Source organism: Numida meleagris, chromosome 4, assembly GCF_002078875.1.
Source record: "Numida meleagris isolate 19003 breed g44 Domestic line chromosome 4, NumMel1.0, whole genome shotgun sequence".
NCBI classification, from domain to species: Eukaryota; Metazoa; Chordata; class Aves; order Galliformes; family Numididae; genus Numida; species Numida meleagris.
Genome location: NC_034412.1, coordinates 44484950 through 44501425, shown reverse-complemented (window position 1 = coordinate 44501425; position 16476 = coordinate 44484950). Strand labels below are relative to the sequence as shown.

At 39.8% G+C, this 16476-nt stretch overlaps 1 protein-coding gene across 3 annotated transcripts in view; it reads left to right on the top strand.

Annotated features, from left to right (window-relative positions):
• Nucleotides 1-16476, top strand: part of SNX25 (sorting nexin 25) — a 67440-nt gene that overhangs the window by 27381 nt on the left and 23583 nt on the right. For all 3 annotated transcript variants that reach the window (XM_021397040.1, XM_021397042.1, XM_021397041.1), the window contains exons 5-6: nt 318-504; nt 6214-6284. In XM_021397040.1, coding sequence (XP_021252715.1) covers nt 318-504; nt 6214-6284 — 258 coding nt within the window. The remainder of the gene's footprint in view (nt 1-317; nt 505-6213; nt 6285-16476) is intronic.

The following is a 16476-nucleotide window of genomic DNA, read 5'->3' as shown; positions in this document are numbered from 1 at the left end:
GCAGTTCAGTTCACTTTACGGGCATTACAAATGAAAACTCAATGTCACAGCTTTCAAGGCGTACAGCAGAAAGAATAGAAACACTTGAAATTTCCCAAATGGGGCTCAACTTTGTCATTGTTCCTTGGTTTGGGAAATAGCACAAATGGTTTTAGCATGGAGAGATGTACATGAGGTCTCAAATGTACTGTGTAGTCCAGGAGACTGGTTTGAAATCCTTACCAATTTTTTTTGCCTTTTATCCACAATATTCTTGTGAAGTACAACAGTTATTCCTCAGCATAAGGACTTTGTTTTAAAATATTTTTCCTCTCCAGTGCTGAAACCAGTGGTGGAACTGCTGGGTGATCCAGATTATATCAACCAAATGCTACTCAGCCAGCTGGAGTACAGAGAACAGATGAACGAGCATCAGAAGAAAGACTACACATATGCTCCTTCGTATGAGGAGTTCATCAAGCTGATTAACAGCAACACTGATGTTGAATTCCTGAAACAACTGAGGTACTTGATGCTTCACTGTAGCTTATTTGAAACTAAATGTGCTGCTTTTGCTAGCCAGTTACTGAGATTTGAATGAAGTGTATTTTCTTTTCAATTCGCTTTTAGATTTCTTTTTCTTTTGTCAAAGCAGAGACAATAAACATGACATTTCTATTCATCATGACTTTTATTCTATATATAGTCTTATTTTATATATATTCTATATTCTATAATCTGCAATATAATCAGCTTCTCAGTTTGGTAGAAAATGTTAAAAAAAAAAAAAATTCCACTTAGCTGGAACTCAGGGCGGTTTGCAGTGTGTGATTCTGTGACATGGAAAGAAGGGTTTGAGTTCCAGCACACTTTACCAGTGACATAGAGGTGTTTCTGGACTGTTGCAGGGAGTTGTTTCCCAGTTGCATCCTTCTTAGATGTGTTAATGAACTGTGAAGAATACTTTAAAGACCTAAAGAAAACCCTAAGTTCCTACATATCATCAATCTGTTTCTTGTTGCTGTTTCCCAGTCAAATAGCATGTACTCCCTTTTGTACTCATTTTCCATTCCCCTCATAAAAATGTTTTCTTCCATCTCCCATCATAACATACCCATATGCATCTTGAACCTGTTTGTCCAAGCATGAGATGATCTTTATACTTGCCTTATCCTTATGGCTGTGCTGTTTCTCCTGTCCTTTCTGATGCAAGAGAAAGGATAAAGAACAATTGAAGCCTGGGGAGCAGGCCAAAAATTCTATCCCCAATCGTGATAGAATTTTTGTGTTGTCTTGGTTTTGTTGAGCACACTAAAGCTTTAGAAATCTGTTGAACCCCTTTTCAGAATGCTGGTCCTTATCTGTCACTGCTAACCAGAACTGTTATTTTTCCTTTTCCCTTGCTCTGTTCGATTGCTGCCACAAGTTAGCTTTCTTCCTAAATGGCTGCAGCAACATCTGAAAGACACAAGCACATCAATTCCATTTGGTGCACTCTGGGTCATCTGTTGTGACCCAGACCTTTTTTTAGACTCAGCTTGATCAGGCCAAGTGATGGTGTACCAAGATGGAGTATTGTGGGCAGCATAAATACTTTCTCTTGTTCTTTTCCCTGATTCTGAAGTCACTTGTATTCGTGAGACAGGAAAACGCATTTAGGTGATGGTGAAATGATCTTGTTGCTTGGCTACTTATTGCTCATCTGCTGTAAAATTTGCTCTTTACTCTGGGCCAGTGTGCCTTTACTGAGAGCAGAAATTAGTCTCTGTTAGACTCTGTCTAAAACCTAATTGACATCATATTTAGTAGCATAATCACACTAATGGATCTGCTTGTTTCGAAAGAAACCCAACTCTTCTGTTGTTGTTATTCAGGCACATTAATGCACTCAGTGTGCTCTCTTTTTAGCTGATAGGTCATCTAAAACTGTGTTTTCTAATATCGGGAAGCGAATCATGGAATTATGTTGTTTTGGCTGTACTGAGGCTTTTGCTTTTTGGTCTGAGGAGTCTGAGTACTATTATTTTGAGATGTGTTCTTCTATACCCCATGTAATATTGATCAGTATTGAAATGGAAAATGTCCAAGAAAATTTCATTTAATTGCAAAGAGAAAAATGCTATTTGATTTTTGAGGGCTGTGCTCTTTCTTCTGCTATACAGAGCCTGTCCCTATGGAAGCGTTTGGCTTTTTTTTTTGGAAAAAAAAAAAAACAAAAACATTCCTCTGTAGGAGGAGAGATTCCTCTTTTGTTTGGTCTCTAGCACTTAGAGAAAGATGGGCCTACTTGTAGTCATCTCAAAGTTAGGTAGTATATTCTGCTAAGCTTTCGCAGTATACCAAAGAAAGTTTGCAGATTTATGTCAAGGAAACCCAACATTGGTCACTATATGGATGAACAAAAGAGTGATACTTGAGATGAACAAACTAAATAGTATTTCAGGTTGTATTTCCCATCAGCAAACCATGGGAGAAATCTGTAAAGAAGAAATTGAAGAGGATTAATGAATCACTGAATATCCTGAGTTGGAAGGGACCCACAAGTATCAAATCCAGCTCCTGACTCCACACAGGACAACTTAAAAGTTAAACCATCTAAGAGCAAAAGAAGCCCTTAGAACACAAGCGAACATGGTTAGATTCCCTTAAAGTGACGGGAGCGGGGTCAATGCTTCCAGTTCTCATCCTACAAGAAATAAATTACTGGTACGCTGTGCTGAGCATCTAACTGGGAAAGCTGTCTATTCTGGGTAATAAAACTCTGTTTATCAAAAGTTTTGTTTCCTGGTTTTACTTGGAAATCAATTTTCACTACCTATTCTAAGATGTTGTATGGCATTTATGAACGTTCAGCCTCCTCCTATTGCTCCTGATGTTGCCACGTAACATCTTGGAAAGGAACAAATTTAAGTAGTAACAATTTTCTGAGTAGGCTTAGCTTTGAGGAAATTATCCCAAGGCATTACAGTTGCTGGGAGACTCAGTATTTCTTTGAAACATCCCTGCTGTGCTTTATCTTTGTAGATGAATTTAATTACTGTCTATTTACAAAAATAAACATAAAGTGTGTTATTGAATAAAACAGGCTGTGAAGCACTGATAAAAATTCCTTAGACTCTTGACTGATTGTGGTCGAGAAAGCTCAAGTTCCTGGATTCTCTAATATGTATGCATGTGACGTTACGGCAGAGGTGTACCATAAGTATCTTTTCAGGCTGATCTCAGTAGCACAGCCTTGCTAAGATTTCTTGTGACCAGAATCAGGTATTTGTTATTGGGTAAGTAGGGAAGAATTCCTAGCTGGATCAGCAGATACCTGTGGGGTAAGGGATTTTGTTGCTTTTGGCGAGGAGATCAGAAAGGAGAGGCTGTGTGTGCTGCATCTCCTTGTAAACAAGAGTACCAGCTTTCTGCCTTGAAAAATGGCTTTCCCTCAAAGGCTAGTAACGGTGCTAGGATTTTCTAAATCTTTTTTTTCCTCTCTGTGGTTAGATGTATTGCCTTGAAGAAAAAGTGTGTTGATTTTTCTGCATTGCTTGTATGGTTTCTGTTTTTAGAACTTACTTAGGTGATGCAGGAACTATTTATCATTAATTCTGAAGAAAGTTTTGAATTCACAGTTCATTAATATCTGTACAAGGCTTCTGACTTTCAGTTGCTTTACCTCTTAACAGAATTTCTATCTTGCTCTTTGTAAACATCCTTCTATTTTTGTAAGGGACATTTGTGGAACCAATGTTTGTTTTCTTAAAATGTAATTCACTGTTTTTTGAGGAGGGGTTTTGTAATTTTTTTTCCCGTTCATACCTTTGCTTTCTTAAAAATTTGAATTTGTTTGGAAAATGCAAAAACCAAAGAAGTTTCCAGGGAAGGGAATATTGTGTGGTTATCTACAGACTTCTCTCAAAGTCACCCTTCTAACGTTTGCATTCATTGTTGTTGTGAAGTGAGGCTGAGTTTAATTCCTGTTGTATCAAGTCTTCACAAAATGTGTTGTCCTTATTTCTTTCAAGAAGAGAGAGTTATACAGTGAAATTTTACCCTTGTTTCCCCTCAGATTTAAGTTAGCATAGATAAATTGGAAGGCTGTTACAAATGAGGGAAAGATGAATTCTGCATGAGAGATGTGAAATGAATTTACTTCTGTCAGAGGAAGACTGGAGATAAGATTTGATGAGTTGATGTAGCAGAGAGTAAATAGTGAGCCAGTGGGTACTTCTTAATTCTGCTTTAAAAATATGTTTTATTTATTCTGTTATTAATAGAGCAGCAAAAGATCAATACGCAATTCATGGTAAGAAAGGCTGTTATCTTATGTTTATCTGTCTTGAGATATGAGGGAAAGGGATGAACGTGATGAAGAACTGAGGAAGAGATAAGAGTAGGAACATGTGAGACCACGATTGGGTCTAGTTTGTTGTGTATGGTTCACTTCTTAAAAATAAAGTGAATATGTCGCTTTTGGAAGTTCCAGAGATGTTTACTCACCTATCATCACAGGGCGTGCAGCTAGAATGTTCAGGCCATACTTCCAGAGAGAAAGGGCTGCAGTCTGACAGGCCAGTGTGACTGGGGTGGTGGTTTGGGCCTAGGAATAACATGTTAAATGGTGTCTTTGGGGATGTAACCTGGAGCATCACCCTTGAAATAAGGAACGGAAGAAAAGATGTATTACCATATTGATAATGGCAAGGTGTAAAACCAGAAATGTGAACAAATGGGTGTAAATTTGGAAGGAAAGAAGCTGTGAACGTGGGGACCACCTTCCATATGGCAGTATTTATTTGGTTGTCTGTTCTGTGGTACTTGGTAATTTAATCGTGTCCCGTGCTTTTAACCTTCGAACAGTTTTTAACCTTAGAGGTGAGTGGCACCTTTACAGATGACAGAACCAAGGCACCAAAAGCCTGAGTGAGCTGCCCACAATTGTTTGGGAAGCCTGTGTCTGAGCAGGGAGTTAAATGCAGGACTTCATGCAACTGAATACCATGCTCCTTGTGGGGCTTTTCCTCCTCTGAATTACTGAACAGAACTGTGGTGATGGCTGGAAACAAGAGAAAGTAACGGCAAAAGGAAATAGGGTTAAAAAAAAATTAAATATTTGCAAACGCGTTTTCATGGAATCATAGAATTACTGGTTAGTTAGGCAAATCGGGTTCTTGAGTTTTTGCTTGGTAATTAAAGGGGTTGTGTAGAATCAGGATTACTGCAGAAAAAAAATCTCTGGTCAGTGTAGTCATAAGTGAATGTAAGCAGTACACTTACAAAGAGACAAAGGTGCTCCAAACTAACACTAAGAAAATTTACAGGAGGAAGGAAGGATGGGGAGAAATGAATAATGTTGGTGAACCGCAGATGAAGGAGCATGTATTCTAAGGGTCACAGGTCCTCTCTTAAACAGAGGGTTAAGTAGTCATGGAAATAGGAGACTTCCCAGGTGACTCTAGGCTTCATCGGGGAGTTAAATTGATCGATGAGGTTAGGGAACTCCTACAGAGATGAGTTAAATTTACTGGCAGACTTCTTTGTTACTGGTATTATCAGTTACCAAATGCACTGAGAGAAATGGGAAAGGTTTCCATGACCAGAATATTGAGGTTTGTAAAAGATTTAATTCAGAGTTGTTTCCTTTGCCATTACAAAACTGACGTTAAAATTCAGTTTAATAACTGTGGTAGCTGTTTTGCATTGAGTATAGTATAGATTTGGGTGACAAGCTGCTTATAATTATTCCTGGAGCGTAGTACTTTACAACATTTTCCTCCCCTCAGAGGTATGTATGCTCCATGTATGTACTGAGTACACTAGTTAGGAGAACCTTAATAGACAGCTGTCTGATCTTGAACTGAATTCCCATCCTAGTTTCCTACTGTAAATTTATATTTACTTTTCAAGTTAAAGAGCATGGCTTATCATTGTATTCACTGAGCGTTAGTAAGTGTCTGTGCTATGGCAACATGAGAGAAAGGAACACTGCTGTGAGTTGGGAGTTTTCCTTTTTGTTTCAAGACAAGCTTTTTCCCTGCTCTCTTCCCCATGTGCACTGTTACTTAGGTTGTAAACATACTGAGCAGCAACCCAGTTTTCGGGGGAGTGGGAGGTGTTTTTTATTCATTCTTAATTACGTTGTATAATGAATGCACTGTAAAAAAATATATATATATAATAATGAATAACACTGGTTTTTTTCTTTCCTCCCTCTTCATCCTTATCCCCTGCTGTTTTTAAAACTAGGTATCAGATTGTAGTGGAAATAGTTCAGGCAACCACGATCAGCAATTTTCCCCAAGCGAAGAGGCAGAAAGGTAAGAATCCTGTTTGTACCAGTCGTATCCGTTGTTTTCATTTTGCAAAGCTATTTGAACTCCAGAAATACATAGGTCAGTTTACAGGGGGTTTTAAGACAGGTTTTAGGAATGCTGTGCATTTAGTATTTCAGTTCTGTTTCATTTGTCTGATTCTTCCAAAAACTCTGTGGTGTATTCCCCCTCCCCGCCCATACTGTCCTCATCTAAGCTGATGGGTCAAGAAAAAGATCACATCTATCTTGCTTCTATTTTCAGAACTTGCTGCATCTTGGATTTCTGGCACTGCAAATTCATACACTGAGAATCTTGCTTCCTCTTTTTTATTCATACAATCCATTCTTTAAAGTCTCTGTTCTTTCAGAACACAGAATAAGGAATGATACAGCATAGTTATCAGTCAGCCTTTGTTTTGACTCGTATTACATTTTTGTGTTGCGGTACAGAGTGCTCATAAATCCTTCTGCAGAGTTTTGGCAACATCTGCCTTTTGAAATGCATGTGAACTTGCATCTTACGTTTGTGCTTATGTTGAAGATATATACTTCTTTTTAAGGTTCTCAAAATGTACTAGAACTGTGGTGTATCTTCAAGAGATTTTACTGATGGTAAAATTATCAAACAAAATTCTTGCTTGAACAGATATGTTTGAGATGCACCTAACCATAATAAAAACCAATGGACAGTATGAGTTAAGGGAGCTTACAAGCTGGAGAGGACCAACTTTTCATGTGGTCTGATAGTGACAGGATGAGGGGGATGGCTTTAAACTAAAAGAGGGGAGATTTAGGTTATCAGGCATGTCCAAACTGTGGGCCACATGTGGCCTGGCACAGCTCACAGTGCAGCCCACCCCCCCATAGTTTTTATGAGGGCTGCTCTGAAAGTAATGCCTCCTATTTTATGACATTGGCCTACAACACCGGAGGCAGATAGTAGTGGTGTACAGCAGTAGAGGGTTGAACCTTCCCACCAGTATTCCATTCCGTGTTCTTGCTGTGTGTCAGATGGCAGCAGAGGGGCAGTCTGACAGAATGGTTTCTGACATGGAAGTACGTGTGAAGCAAAGGGGTGTTACTGAATTCTTCCATGCAGAAAAAATGGCACCCATTGACATTCATCTACTCTTGCTGAATGTTTCTGGAGACCAAACAGTGGGTATGAGCACAGTGAAGCGGTGGGTAGTGCATTTCAGTAGTGGTGACAGTGTCGTCACTGCTGAGGAGTTTGCTATGAGCACAGCATGCAGGCTCCTGTTCATTGCTAATGAAAATGCAGAGCTAATGGTGGTGACTTTGTTGAAAAAGAGGCTGAGAATTTGCTCTATTAAACAGTGTTATTGTGCTCTTTGTATTTATTGTTTCCATGAAAATAATTAGGAGGCATTACTTTTGGAGTAGCCATCATAGATGCAGCCCTAGACAATTCTTCTTCATTCAGTGTGGCTCAGGCAAGCCAGGAGATGGAACACTCTTGAGTTAGATGTTAGGAAGAAATTTTTTACTCAGAGGGTATTGAGGCTGCCCAGAAAGCTGCGGGTGCCCCATCCCTGGAGGTACCCAAGTCCAGGCTGGATGGGCCATGGGCAGCCTGGTGGGGGCCACCTGGCCCACGGCAGGGGTTGGGGCTAGGGGGACTTTAATGTCCATTCCAACCTAAGCCATTCTATTGTATGCGTGGATTTGTTTCTAAACTAAACTAAGAGATCTTGGTTTTAGTTCATTGTGTCACATAGGAAAGCTTAAAAGCTTTCAGGTGATTCAAGTGTAATGGAAGAAAAAATAATGCGGAAACAGAGAAAATAGGTGCCCCAGGAGGCAAGGGATTGGCAGGGAGACAACTGAATTTCAGTCTGAAGTTTGGAGTCCGTCCTTAAATTTCTGAAAATACAAAACTGATACGTGTTTCTTCTACATCCTAAAATAGAGCTAGATGTGCATTCCTATAGGTATACTGATCGTACCAAACTGAGGTAGAAGTTAGCATTAGTTTTTGTGCAAGTGTGCATCACAGAAAGAGAAATATTAATGTTTCTTAGGTGAGAATTGAATGGAAAAATGGATTTCATAAAGTAATAAAATGAAATGGGGAAGTTAACTCTGAGTACATTATGAAAAAATCAATCTTGCTAAGCCTGTGTTTCCATTTGTGCAACATTGGTCTTTGTTGTGAGAAGAATTGATTTGGGGAATATTTTTATGCAGTTTAGGCTCCTGCATTTAATTACTGATGATCTTTTTTTGTCTTGCTGGAGTTATCCAGTTAACTATGCACTGAGCACTGAAGAGAAGAGGCTTTTCTGAAGCTGCAGGTGCTTTGCTCTGCAGAATAGATGTAAAAAGTTGGTGCTATTCATTCTGACAAAACACATCTAGTTCCACATATTCTGGGGTGAAGCTGATTCTGCATTTTTATGGCTTTCTGGGGAACAGGCTTCCTAGTGGGGTGGTTAATGCTCACACCTGTCAGCATTCAAACAGCATTTGGACGATGCCCTCATTTATGTACTTTAACTTCTGGTTTACCGTGCAGTGGTCAGGGAGTTGGACTTGATTTTTAAAGTCCATTCCAGCTGAGCTATTATATTTAAATAACTGTTACTCAAGAAAATGATCTTTTTTGACTTACGTGGAACAGTATGTTCAGCACTGGCCTACAATACGATCCTGTTATAGTTCATGTGCATTTGAGGCAGATTTCTTGCCTTTTGGTTTCTCTGCTAAGGCTTCCATCTCCCAGAATTTCCAGTCTCAGTCTGTTCACAGCAAAACTTTCAGAGGAACCACTAGACTGTAGAGGGTTCAGATATATTTGTGGAAGTTTGTGTCTTGATTTTGTTTTCTTTTTGAAGGAGGTGGAAACGTTTTTTCTAATCTGATAATGAGTCTGGAAGAAAGTTCAAAGAAAAAGGATCTGTGGTACCTTCCTTAAAAATTGGAATAAACACACATACACAGAGCACAGCTTTGGGCCAAGTAGAAAAAAAAACAACATGAAAAAAACAATGCTCGTAGAACAGACGACCACATAAATAGTGTCACCATTTCTTACTTTCCTTTCTTAATGCCGCACCATATCACTACCTTGCAACTGCTAGATTTTATGGTGAATAGCTATAAGTATAAGCTTTATGCAAAATGGAAGTGTTTACACAGTCTATTTTTTTTCTTAAATCTCTTTCCCCAGTACCTGTTTGCCTATCCGTTGTTGTGTGACTGGTCAGTGTGTGATATTGCTAATTTTCTACTAGTAGATGAGCTATTGTCTTCTGTGTAGTGGGCATCCCTTCGCTTTGATTCCAGCCTGATGGTAGTCTTAACTCGTAGCTATTTCCATTTTCTGATGGCAAAGTTGTGTTGTGAGAACGTACTTTCATTGTTAGTGCCTGGGTGTTGACTTAGGGCATGTAAAGAAAAATTTGTACGCAAACATAGTCTTGCCAACCATCAGCTTGAGGCATGGGGTTTTCATGAGACAGTGTTTTTGGTAAGAAAAGACAGCAACAACAATGAGGAACTGTTGGTGCAGCATGGCTGGACAATGCAGCAATGAGTGCCTAGCTGCTATCTAAATGAGGTAAACTCTGTGCAAGTGTGGTACTAGCAATAAATAGGACTGAGCAGGAGTGTGTACCTTTGCTCTTGATTGATGAGTCTAAAAATATTTTAGTTTACAAAAAATATTAGGTGTTTATTATTTAAGATTGAGGGCCACATTGCAGATCGTGCTGACTTGTATGAGCTACGGTTCCCTGGCTTTGTATGGCTTGATCCAGTAACACTGAAGTATGCGTTTAATGCCAGTACCCAGAGGTGTTTGAGAGGAATGTTTGTCCCTCAGCAAGGACAAAGTTCTTAATTTAACTCGTGTTGGTGCCACCTATTGGGAAAATGTCTAGCTGTTGAGGCCTTCTGAGAAAAGCAGGTGGTACTTCTGAACATCATTGTATTAAACAGTCTCTAGTGAAAAAATGGCATGTTATAGGGTCTCTTTTCTTTTCAGATTTCTATCACTTGAATCTTCTGGCATGTGAGCCCAGAAGAGCAAAGGAAAACATACAAAAGCATCCGATCCATTTTAAGCAGTAAGTTTTGCATTTGACTCCCTGAGAGAGTCAAATATTGTAAAAGGCTGAGACAATAATTTCAGAGGTGTACAGTACAATGCCTGTTGTGGATGGGTGATGTAACTTCTGTGTCCAGGATCGCTTTCGGTCATTGCTAAAGCTGAGCAGTAAGAAACCTACTGCAGCATTAATGTTCGCAGAGGTGCTAACGATTTATTTTTGGAGTTGTGCAGACCGTTGTAAGTAGAAGCTGTTATCTTGCTTGCTGACTCTGTGTTCCCCATTTACGCATGCACAAAATTGCTGAATCTTTCAGAATTTGCTTTTTCTCCTAACCGTCCTTCTATTTACCCTCTTCCAAAACTGTCAGGGTCATTGCAGCAATGACTGTAGAAGGAGGTTTGCATTTTTACTCATCCTTGTTTCTTCCTGTTGATATTTTTGGACTGTGCTCTTTTCTTGAATTGCATGTGCTCTGGTTGGAAGAATAACATCTTTGTACGTCTTTCTGAAAAACAAAATCCAAAATCAAACCCTCTCTTCATCTTACCTTTTGGTAATCTCTTGGAAATACTGAATCAAATTTGAGCCTACATTTTTAGGAAATCCATTTTTCTTTACAAAATGTGCATCCTTTACATTTTGGAAGACTACAAATGCTTTTCTGAAAGTTTGTTTGCTATATTCTAGGAAAGCAGTTTTGTAAGAGGATCAATCTGTATACCAGGCATTGTGGCATGAGTTGGAGAGGGCCCACATTTCTAGAAGGAAGGGTAGGTCTTAATTTTTCTAAAAGCTTCAAAAATGATCACAAAACAGCTACGAAGTAAGTTGCTGAAATAGTTTGACTTTTACTCTAATGTAGATATACTAGTCATGCAGTTTAACAGACAAAACTTTGTTTCATCTCTTACTGATGCTGTGTTAGAGAATTCTACAGGGAACCCTTCTTACTGGATGCTGTTTAAAACAGAAACATCATCATCAAAGCCATGAAGGCATGTAGTTGTCTTCAGGTAAAACTGAGCAAATCTCTTCTCAGGCTGTTTCCAATATTCTGAATGGATTTATTTGATTTACCTTCTACTTTTCTTTGCCCTCCACCTTCTGTGTGACAGCATGACCAGAATCCATGCTCACATGGCAGTTTAGAACTGTTTTTCAGACGCTGCGCTGTAACTGACCACAGAACATCCTTATTGAGAAAATTGTTCCTTTTCAAGCAGGTATTGTGAGACAGGTTGAATAAGCACCCATTTATTTCTGAATGGAAAAAATTTGCTGAGTGACAGTAGGTTTCTCCTGCTGAGCATTTCCATTATGCATCTAGATACTTGCTTTTGTAAGTGGAGCTGAAGTCTTACGCAGGAGCAGAACTGTCTGTGGGTAGGCTTCTTATGTACGGTAGTTCTGAAAGATGCTTGAATGTTCAGCTTTAGAAAGGGACTTTTCTTTTGGAAACTCAGACTCCAAACTAACTTGGAAGAATGGGTTGTGTTGTGTGGGTTTTGTCAAGATGATAATTTCTGGTGAAGTAAAATGGTTACTTCTCCGTTCCAGTGCATTACAGATGCCATTTAACTTAATTTTGACAAAACTAGATTATGCCTTCCCACCACCCCATCCCCCACACAGGGATACACAATTATTTTTGCATAGCTTGCTGGCAGTGCTTAAAGAGTTACAGCCGTGCCTACATGAATATGTGGAGGGAATCCACCCCTCAGCTCTGGTGAGGCCACGCCTGTGTGATTCTTGTGGATGGAGAAGTGACTCTGATCATGGTAGACTGATTTGTTTTCATTTGTGATTTTGAAATGAGTTCCACAGAGGAGCTGCTGCTTCCTCCTCCCAAGATCCTTTGTGTGAGCTAGTGATGGCCAAAAGAGCATAGGAGGAAGGCTGACTAGTTGGACAGAAGTGACCAAGAGGAACACAGAGGCTATATGTGGTCAGGGTTACGCTGCTGTAAAGAGCGTACTTAATGCTTAAATTTACCATACTGCTACCGTGACTGTGACATGAAAGGGAATGTTGCACTACATGTTTCTAAGGATCAGTGCCTAAATTCTCTATACTATCCCTTTAAGGCCTTTCTCCTAGATCTGTTGCTTGAAATATTTGGGGTTTAGCACAGTTTCAATAGCTTGAACCATCCTTTATGCTCCTTGACAGATTAAGTTTTGAAAGTCAAAACAGTGTCATGCCTAAGAGAGAGTGTACGGAAGGGAATGAGACTTGAATTAGGAGTGATACTTGATTAATCAACTTAAGCTGCTTTTAACCTCTGAGTTCTCTCGTCTGCAGTTCTGTCTTGTGGATGTGCAAATCACACAGCTGTGTAACCTAAATGATTTATCAGTACTTGTTTGCACTGGGGAGCGGTGTATGAGTGACTTGAGATAACAGATTTGATAAAGAATCCTGAATCCATCCAAGATACTTGTAGCACTTTTTCCCAAGGAGTTGTGAAACCTTTAGAGGAAAGCAAACAAACAATGCTAGTACAGAGAGTTCAAGATATTCAAGACGTCACAGTGATCTAGGATGTATGGGAACAGTACCAAGCTGTTCCAGGGCAGATTCAGACTGGACATGAGGAATCATTTCTTTACCATGAGGTGGTCAAACACTGAAACAGGCTTCCTAGTGAGGTGGTTGATGCCCCACACCTGTCTGTGTTTGAGAAGCATTTGGAGAATGCCCTCATTTATATACTCTCTTGATTAGCTCTGCAGTGGTCAGGTAGATGTACAATTCTATTGTCTTTCTGTAAACTTGTAGTTCTTGTTAAATGTCATGGTAGTGGCCTAAACACTCAGTAGAACTTCAGCTTAGCATTTAGTAGGCAGTGTGTATGTTGAGCTCAGCTCTTGCAAAAAAGTCCTACAGAAATGCATACAAAGTCATGCACATGCAGCCCTCCTTCAGAGACTGGAGGGAGGAGTCAGTGCTGCTGTGCTTGTTGCCAGGTGACAGGCATCTGTCTTTTTTGAAGCTCTAAAGGAGCAAGACTTGTTTCCATTTGAGTTACATTTTTGCAGAGTAACTGTTGGATTAAAATGAGAAGCTTTTGTATGCTGCTTCTAGGAAGAAAGGGACAGTAAAGAAGTTCCTGATTAGCTGCTACTGGAAAAATCATGTGCAGCTTGTGGAGGAAATGCATGTCTCATTTTGCTGACATGCAGGTTTTTGTTTGTTTTCAAGGGGGGGAAAATAATCCAAAAACTGTAAAGTTTTGCTAGTAAAAAATTGTCCAAATCTTTCCTTGCATGATGGTGGAACAGTGTTAGTACCATATGTCTGCTTCTCTTCCCTTTATTGGTGCTTACTGAAGGGTGTGTGAGTAAATGCAAGCTGCTGCTTCTGTAATGTTCTGCTTTTAATTGGCTTTTGCAGGGATATCTGAATGGTAGTGATCATACTGATTCTCAGAAATGGTGAAAAGGCTTGTATTTGTGTTTCAGTGCCGTGGTGATAGGAGAGGATGGATTAAAAAGAGCCTTCTGCTCACTGTAGTGCTCTGCATGGGCCTCCTGTTTATTGGCAGAGGGACCTTGCTGCCAGGCTCTCCTGCTGACAGGAGGAGGTTGGCAGTGAGATCTTCAGCTCTCCACCCCCGAGTGGTTCTGACATGGAGTGGCTCCTTATGGGTGTAAAGATATTTTTGAAAGTAATTCATCCCAGGAAGCGGCTGTGGTGTAAGGATTGTTTTTCTTTCCTGAAGGCCTTCTGCAATCACAGGATGATAAGACTTCAGAGTAAACACGTTTTCTTTTAAAACCCTCTGAGAATGCATTGTTCTTTACTAAGAACAGTACTTTTGTTTTAAGAAGGCTGAGTGGTCATCATATAGCACTGGTCATGGACTTGGAAGGTGTGGGTTTTTGAGCAGCAAAAGTAACTCAGCTCTGCAGAGCAGCAGCTGTGGCTGCAGAGGACTAAGGGAGCAAGATTCAGTCTGGAGAAGAGGAGGCTCAGGGGAGACCTTATTGCTCTCTACAGAGATGCAATATCCTCTCTCTCCCTAAGAGGAGGTTGTAATGAAGTGGGGGTCGACCTCTGCTGCCCGGTAGCAGTGATAGGATGAGGGCTGATGGCCTTAAGTTGTACTAGGGAGGTTTGGCTTGGATATTAGGGAACATTTATTCTCCAGAGGAGTGGTAATGTGTTGACACAGGCTGCCCAAGGAGGTGATGGAGTCACAATCCCTGGAGGTGTCTAAAGGACTTGTAGGTGGGGTATTGAGGAACATGGATTAGTGGGCAATACTGGTGGAAGGTAGATGGTTGGACTAGATTATCTTAAAGGTCTTTTCCAACCTTAATGATTCTATGATTCTAAGATGCGTAGCAGCCCAGCTAGCACAGAGGGGATGAGGATGTGCAGGTCTACCTGTGGGCACCATAGCTGAAAGGAGAGGTGAGGAGGATTTGGGCAGTGCTTCTGTCAGGCCTACACTTGTCAGTGTGTATGCATTTTGAGCCCAAAGTATTTAAGCTATTGAGAGAACTATGAACTTCCAGAAACCATCTTGGAGTTGGGTCGAGCGGGGAAATGCTGGGTTTTAATCTTTCAACTTCAATATACTGTCCATGTATTTGTATTGTCAGTATGTTTAAATTGAGAGGGAGAGCTATTTTGTGCTTCGGTTTTCTTCCTTCTTTTCCTTTTGTTGTTCTCCTTTTCCCTCAGTAATACTGGTACCTCCGGTCAGGGAACTGAAACACTAAATTAAATGCTCTGTTGACTTCCCTGTGGAGATAACATGCCAGGAAAACAGATGGCTTATTTCTTTCATGGTAAACTCATTTTATCTTTTGCTTCAGTGAATATTATCTCTGTAGTTCACTATTATACGGCAGCTCAGATGTAAGTGATACTTAGCAAATACGACACTAACAGTCCTTGAATCAGGAAGCTTCCATACCAAGATATGTAAGTATGTGCAGCAAATGAAGTGACATTGAGAATACAGGAAAGTATTTTGGGAGTATATCCAAATTCATGTTATATGTAGGGATTTAGGGAGCTCTACACACTTGGAGTTGTCCCTCAGTATATGAGGGGCAAAAATCATGCAGTATTTACATATGGCTTTGAAGGGTAAATAAATAGGCAAAAAAAAGAAAATCTAAAAGGAAAGACAGTTCAGTGTATTAGAAATGTATTTCAAATACCTATTTGAAGTCATTCCATAGAGGTTTCCTTTTTCTACGTATGCATTCACAGACCTAGCTGTATGGTTGTTTCTCTCCAGGAGCTGTTCTGCAAATGGAATGCTGTTTTTGTCCACAGCATTTTACTACATTTGATATTTCAAAAAAAAAAAATAGTAGAATACATCTCTGTCATTTATCCCTGAGCCATGAATTAATCCTGAGCTGAATACAAGCCCAAGTACTCTGCTACAGAGCTCTCGTTGCAGTCTGCAAAAGCAGGAATGTTTTCTTGAACAGGAGGACAATAAAACTAGCGTAGAAACGTGAATCACTTGTACCCTGTAGCTATAAAACAGGCACGATTTCAGTGCAGTAGGGTTTTTTTATCTGCTTTGTATACTAGGTTTTGTTTTTCTTTGTTTTTTAGGTCTTTTTATAACTAAATACAATATACAAACATCATACCTTCTATTACCAAGCCTTATTCAGCTGACTTTCTCACATGACTTCATTACTCAACAGAATTTTACAGTCTTGCTGGGGCATTATGAGATCTTCCTTAGTCATCTCAACTTTTCAAATAGGCTGGAGGAGAGACTGTATGTTGTGCTGTTTGCATCAAGCTCAAGAAATTTGGATTTACAAGTGACACGCATGGGAACATGGAATGCTGAGCTGGGAGGGGTTGAGTCTAGTCTGTCTTATGTTCAGTCATCGTTATGTTCAGTAAGGTACATAAACTGTCCACTCCGTGAGTTATTGTACGCTGCGGGTACAGGTAGTATCCTAATACCAACTGATAAATGTGCAACCCGTAGTAAAAGTTTTGAATCTGCCTTGTAGCAAACTGTGGTGAGAGAGTTGGAGAAATCAGCATTCAGTGGACATTTGATTTTTTTTTTTCCTGAACTGTTTTATATAAATGCTTGAGGCATCATTGGAGAACATTTCAAAATAATCTTCT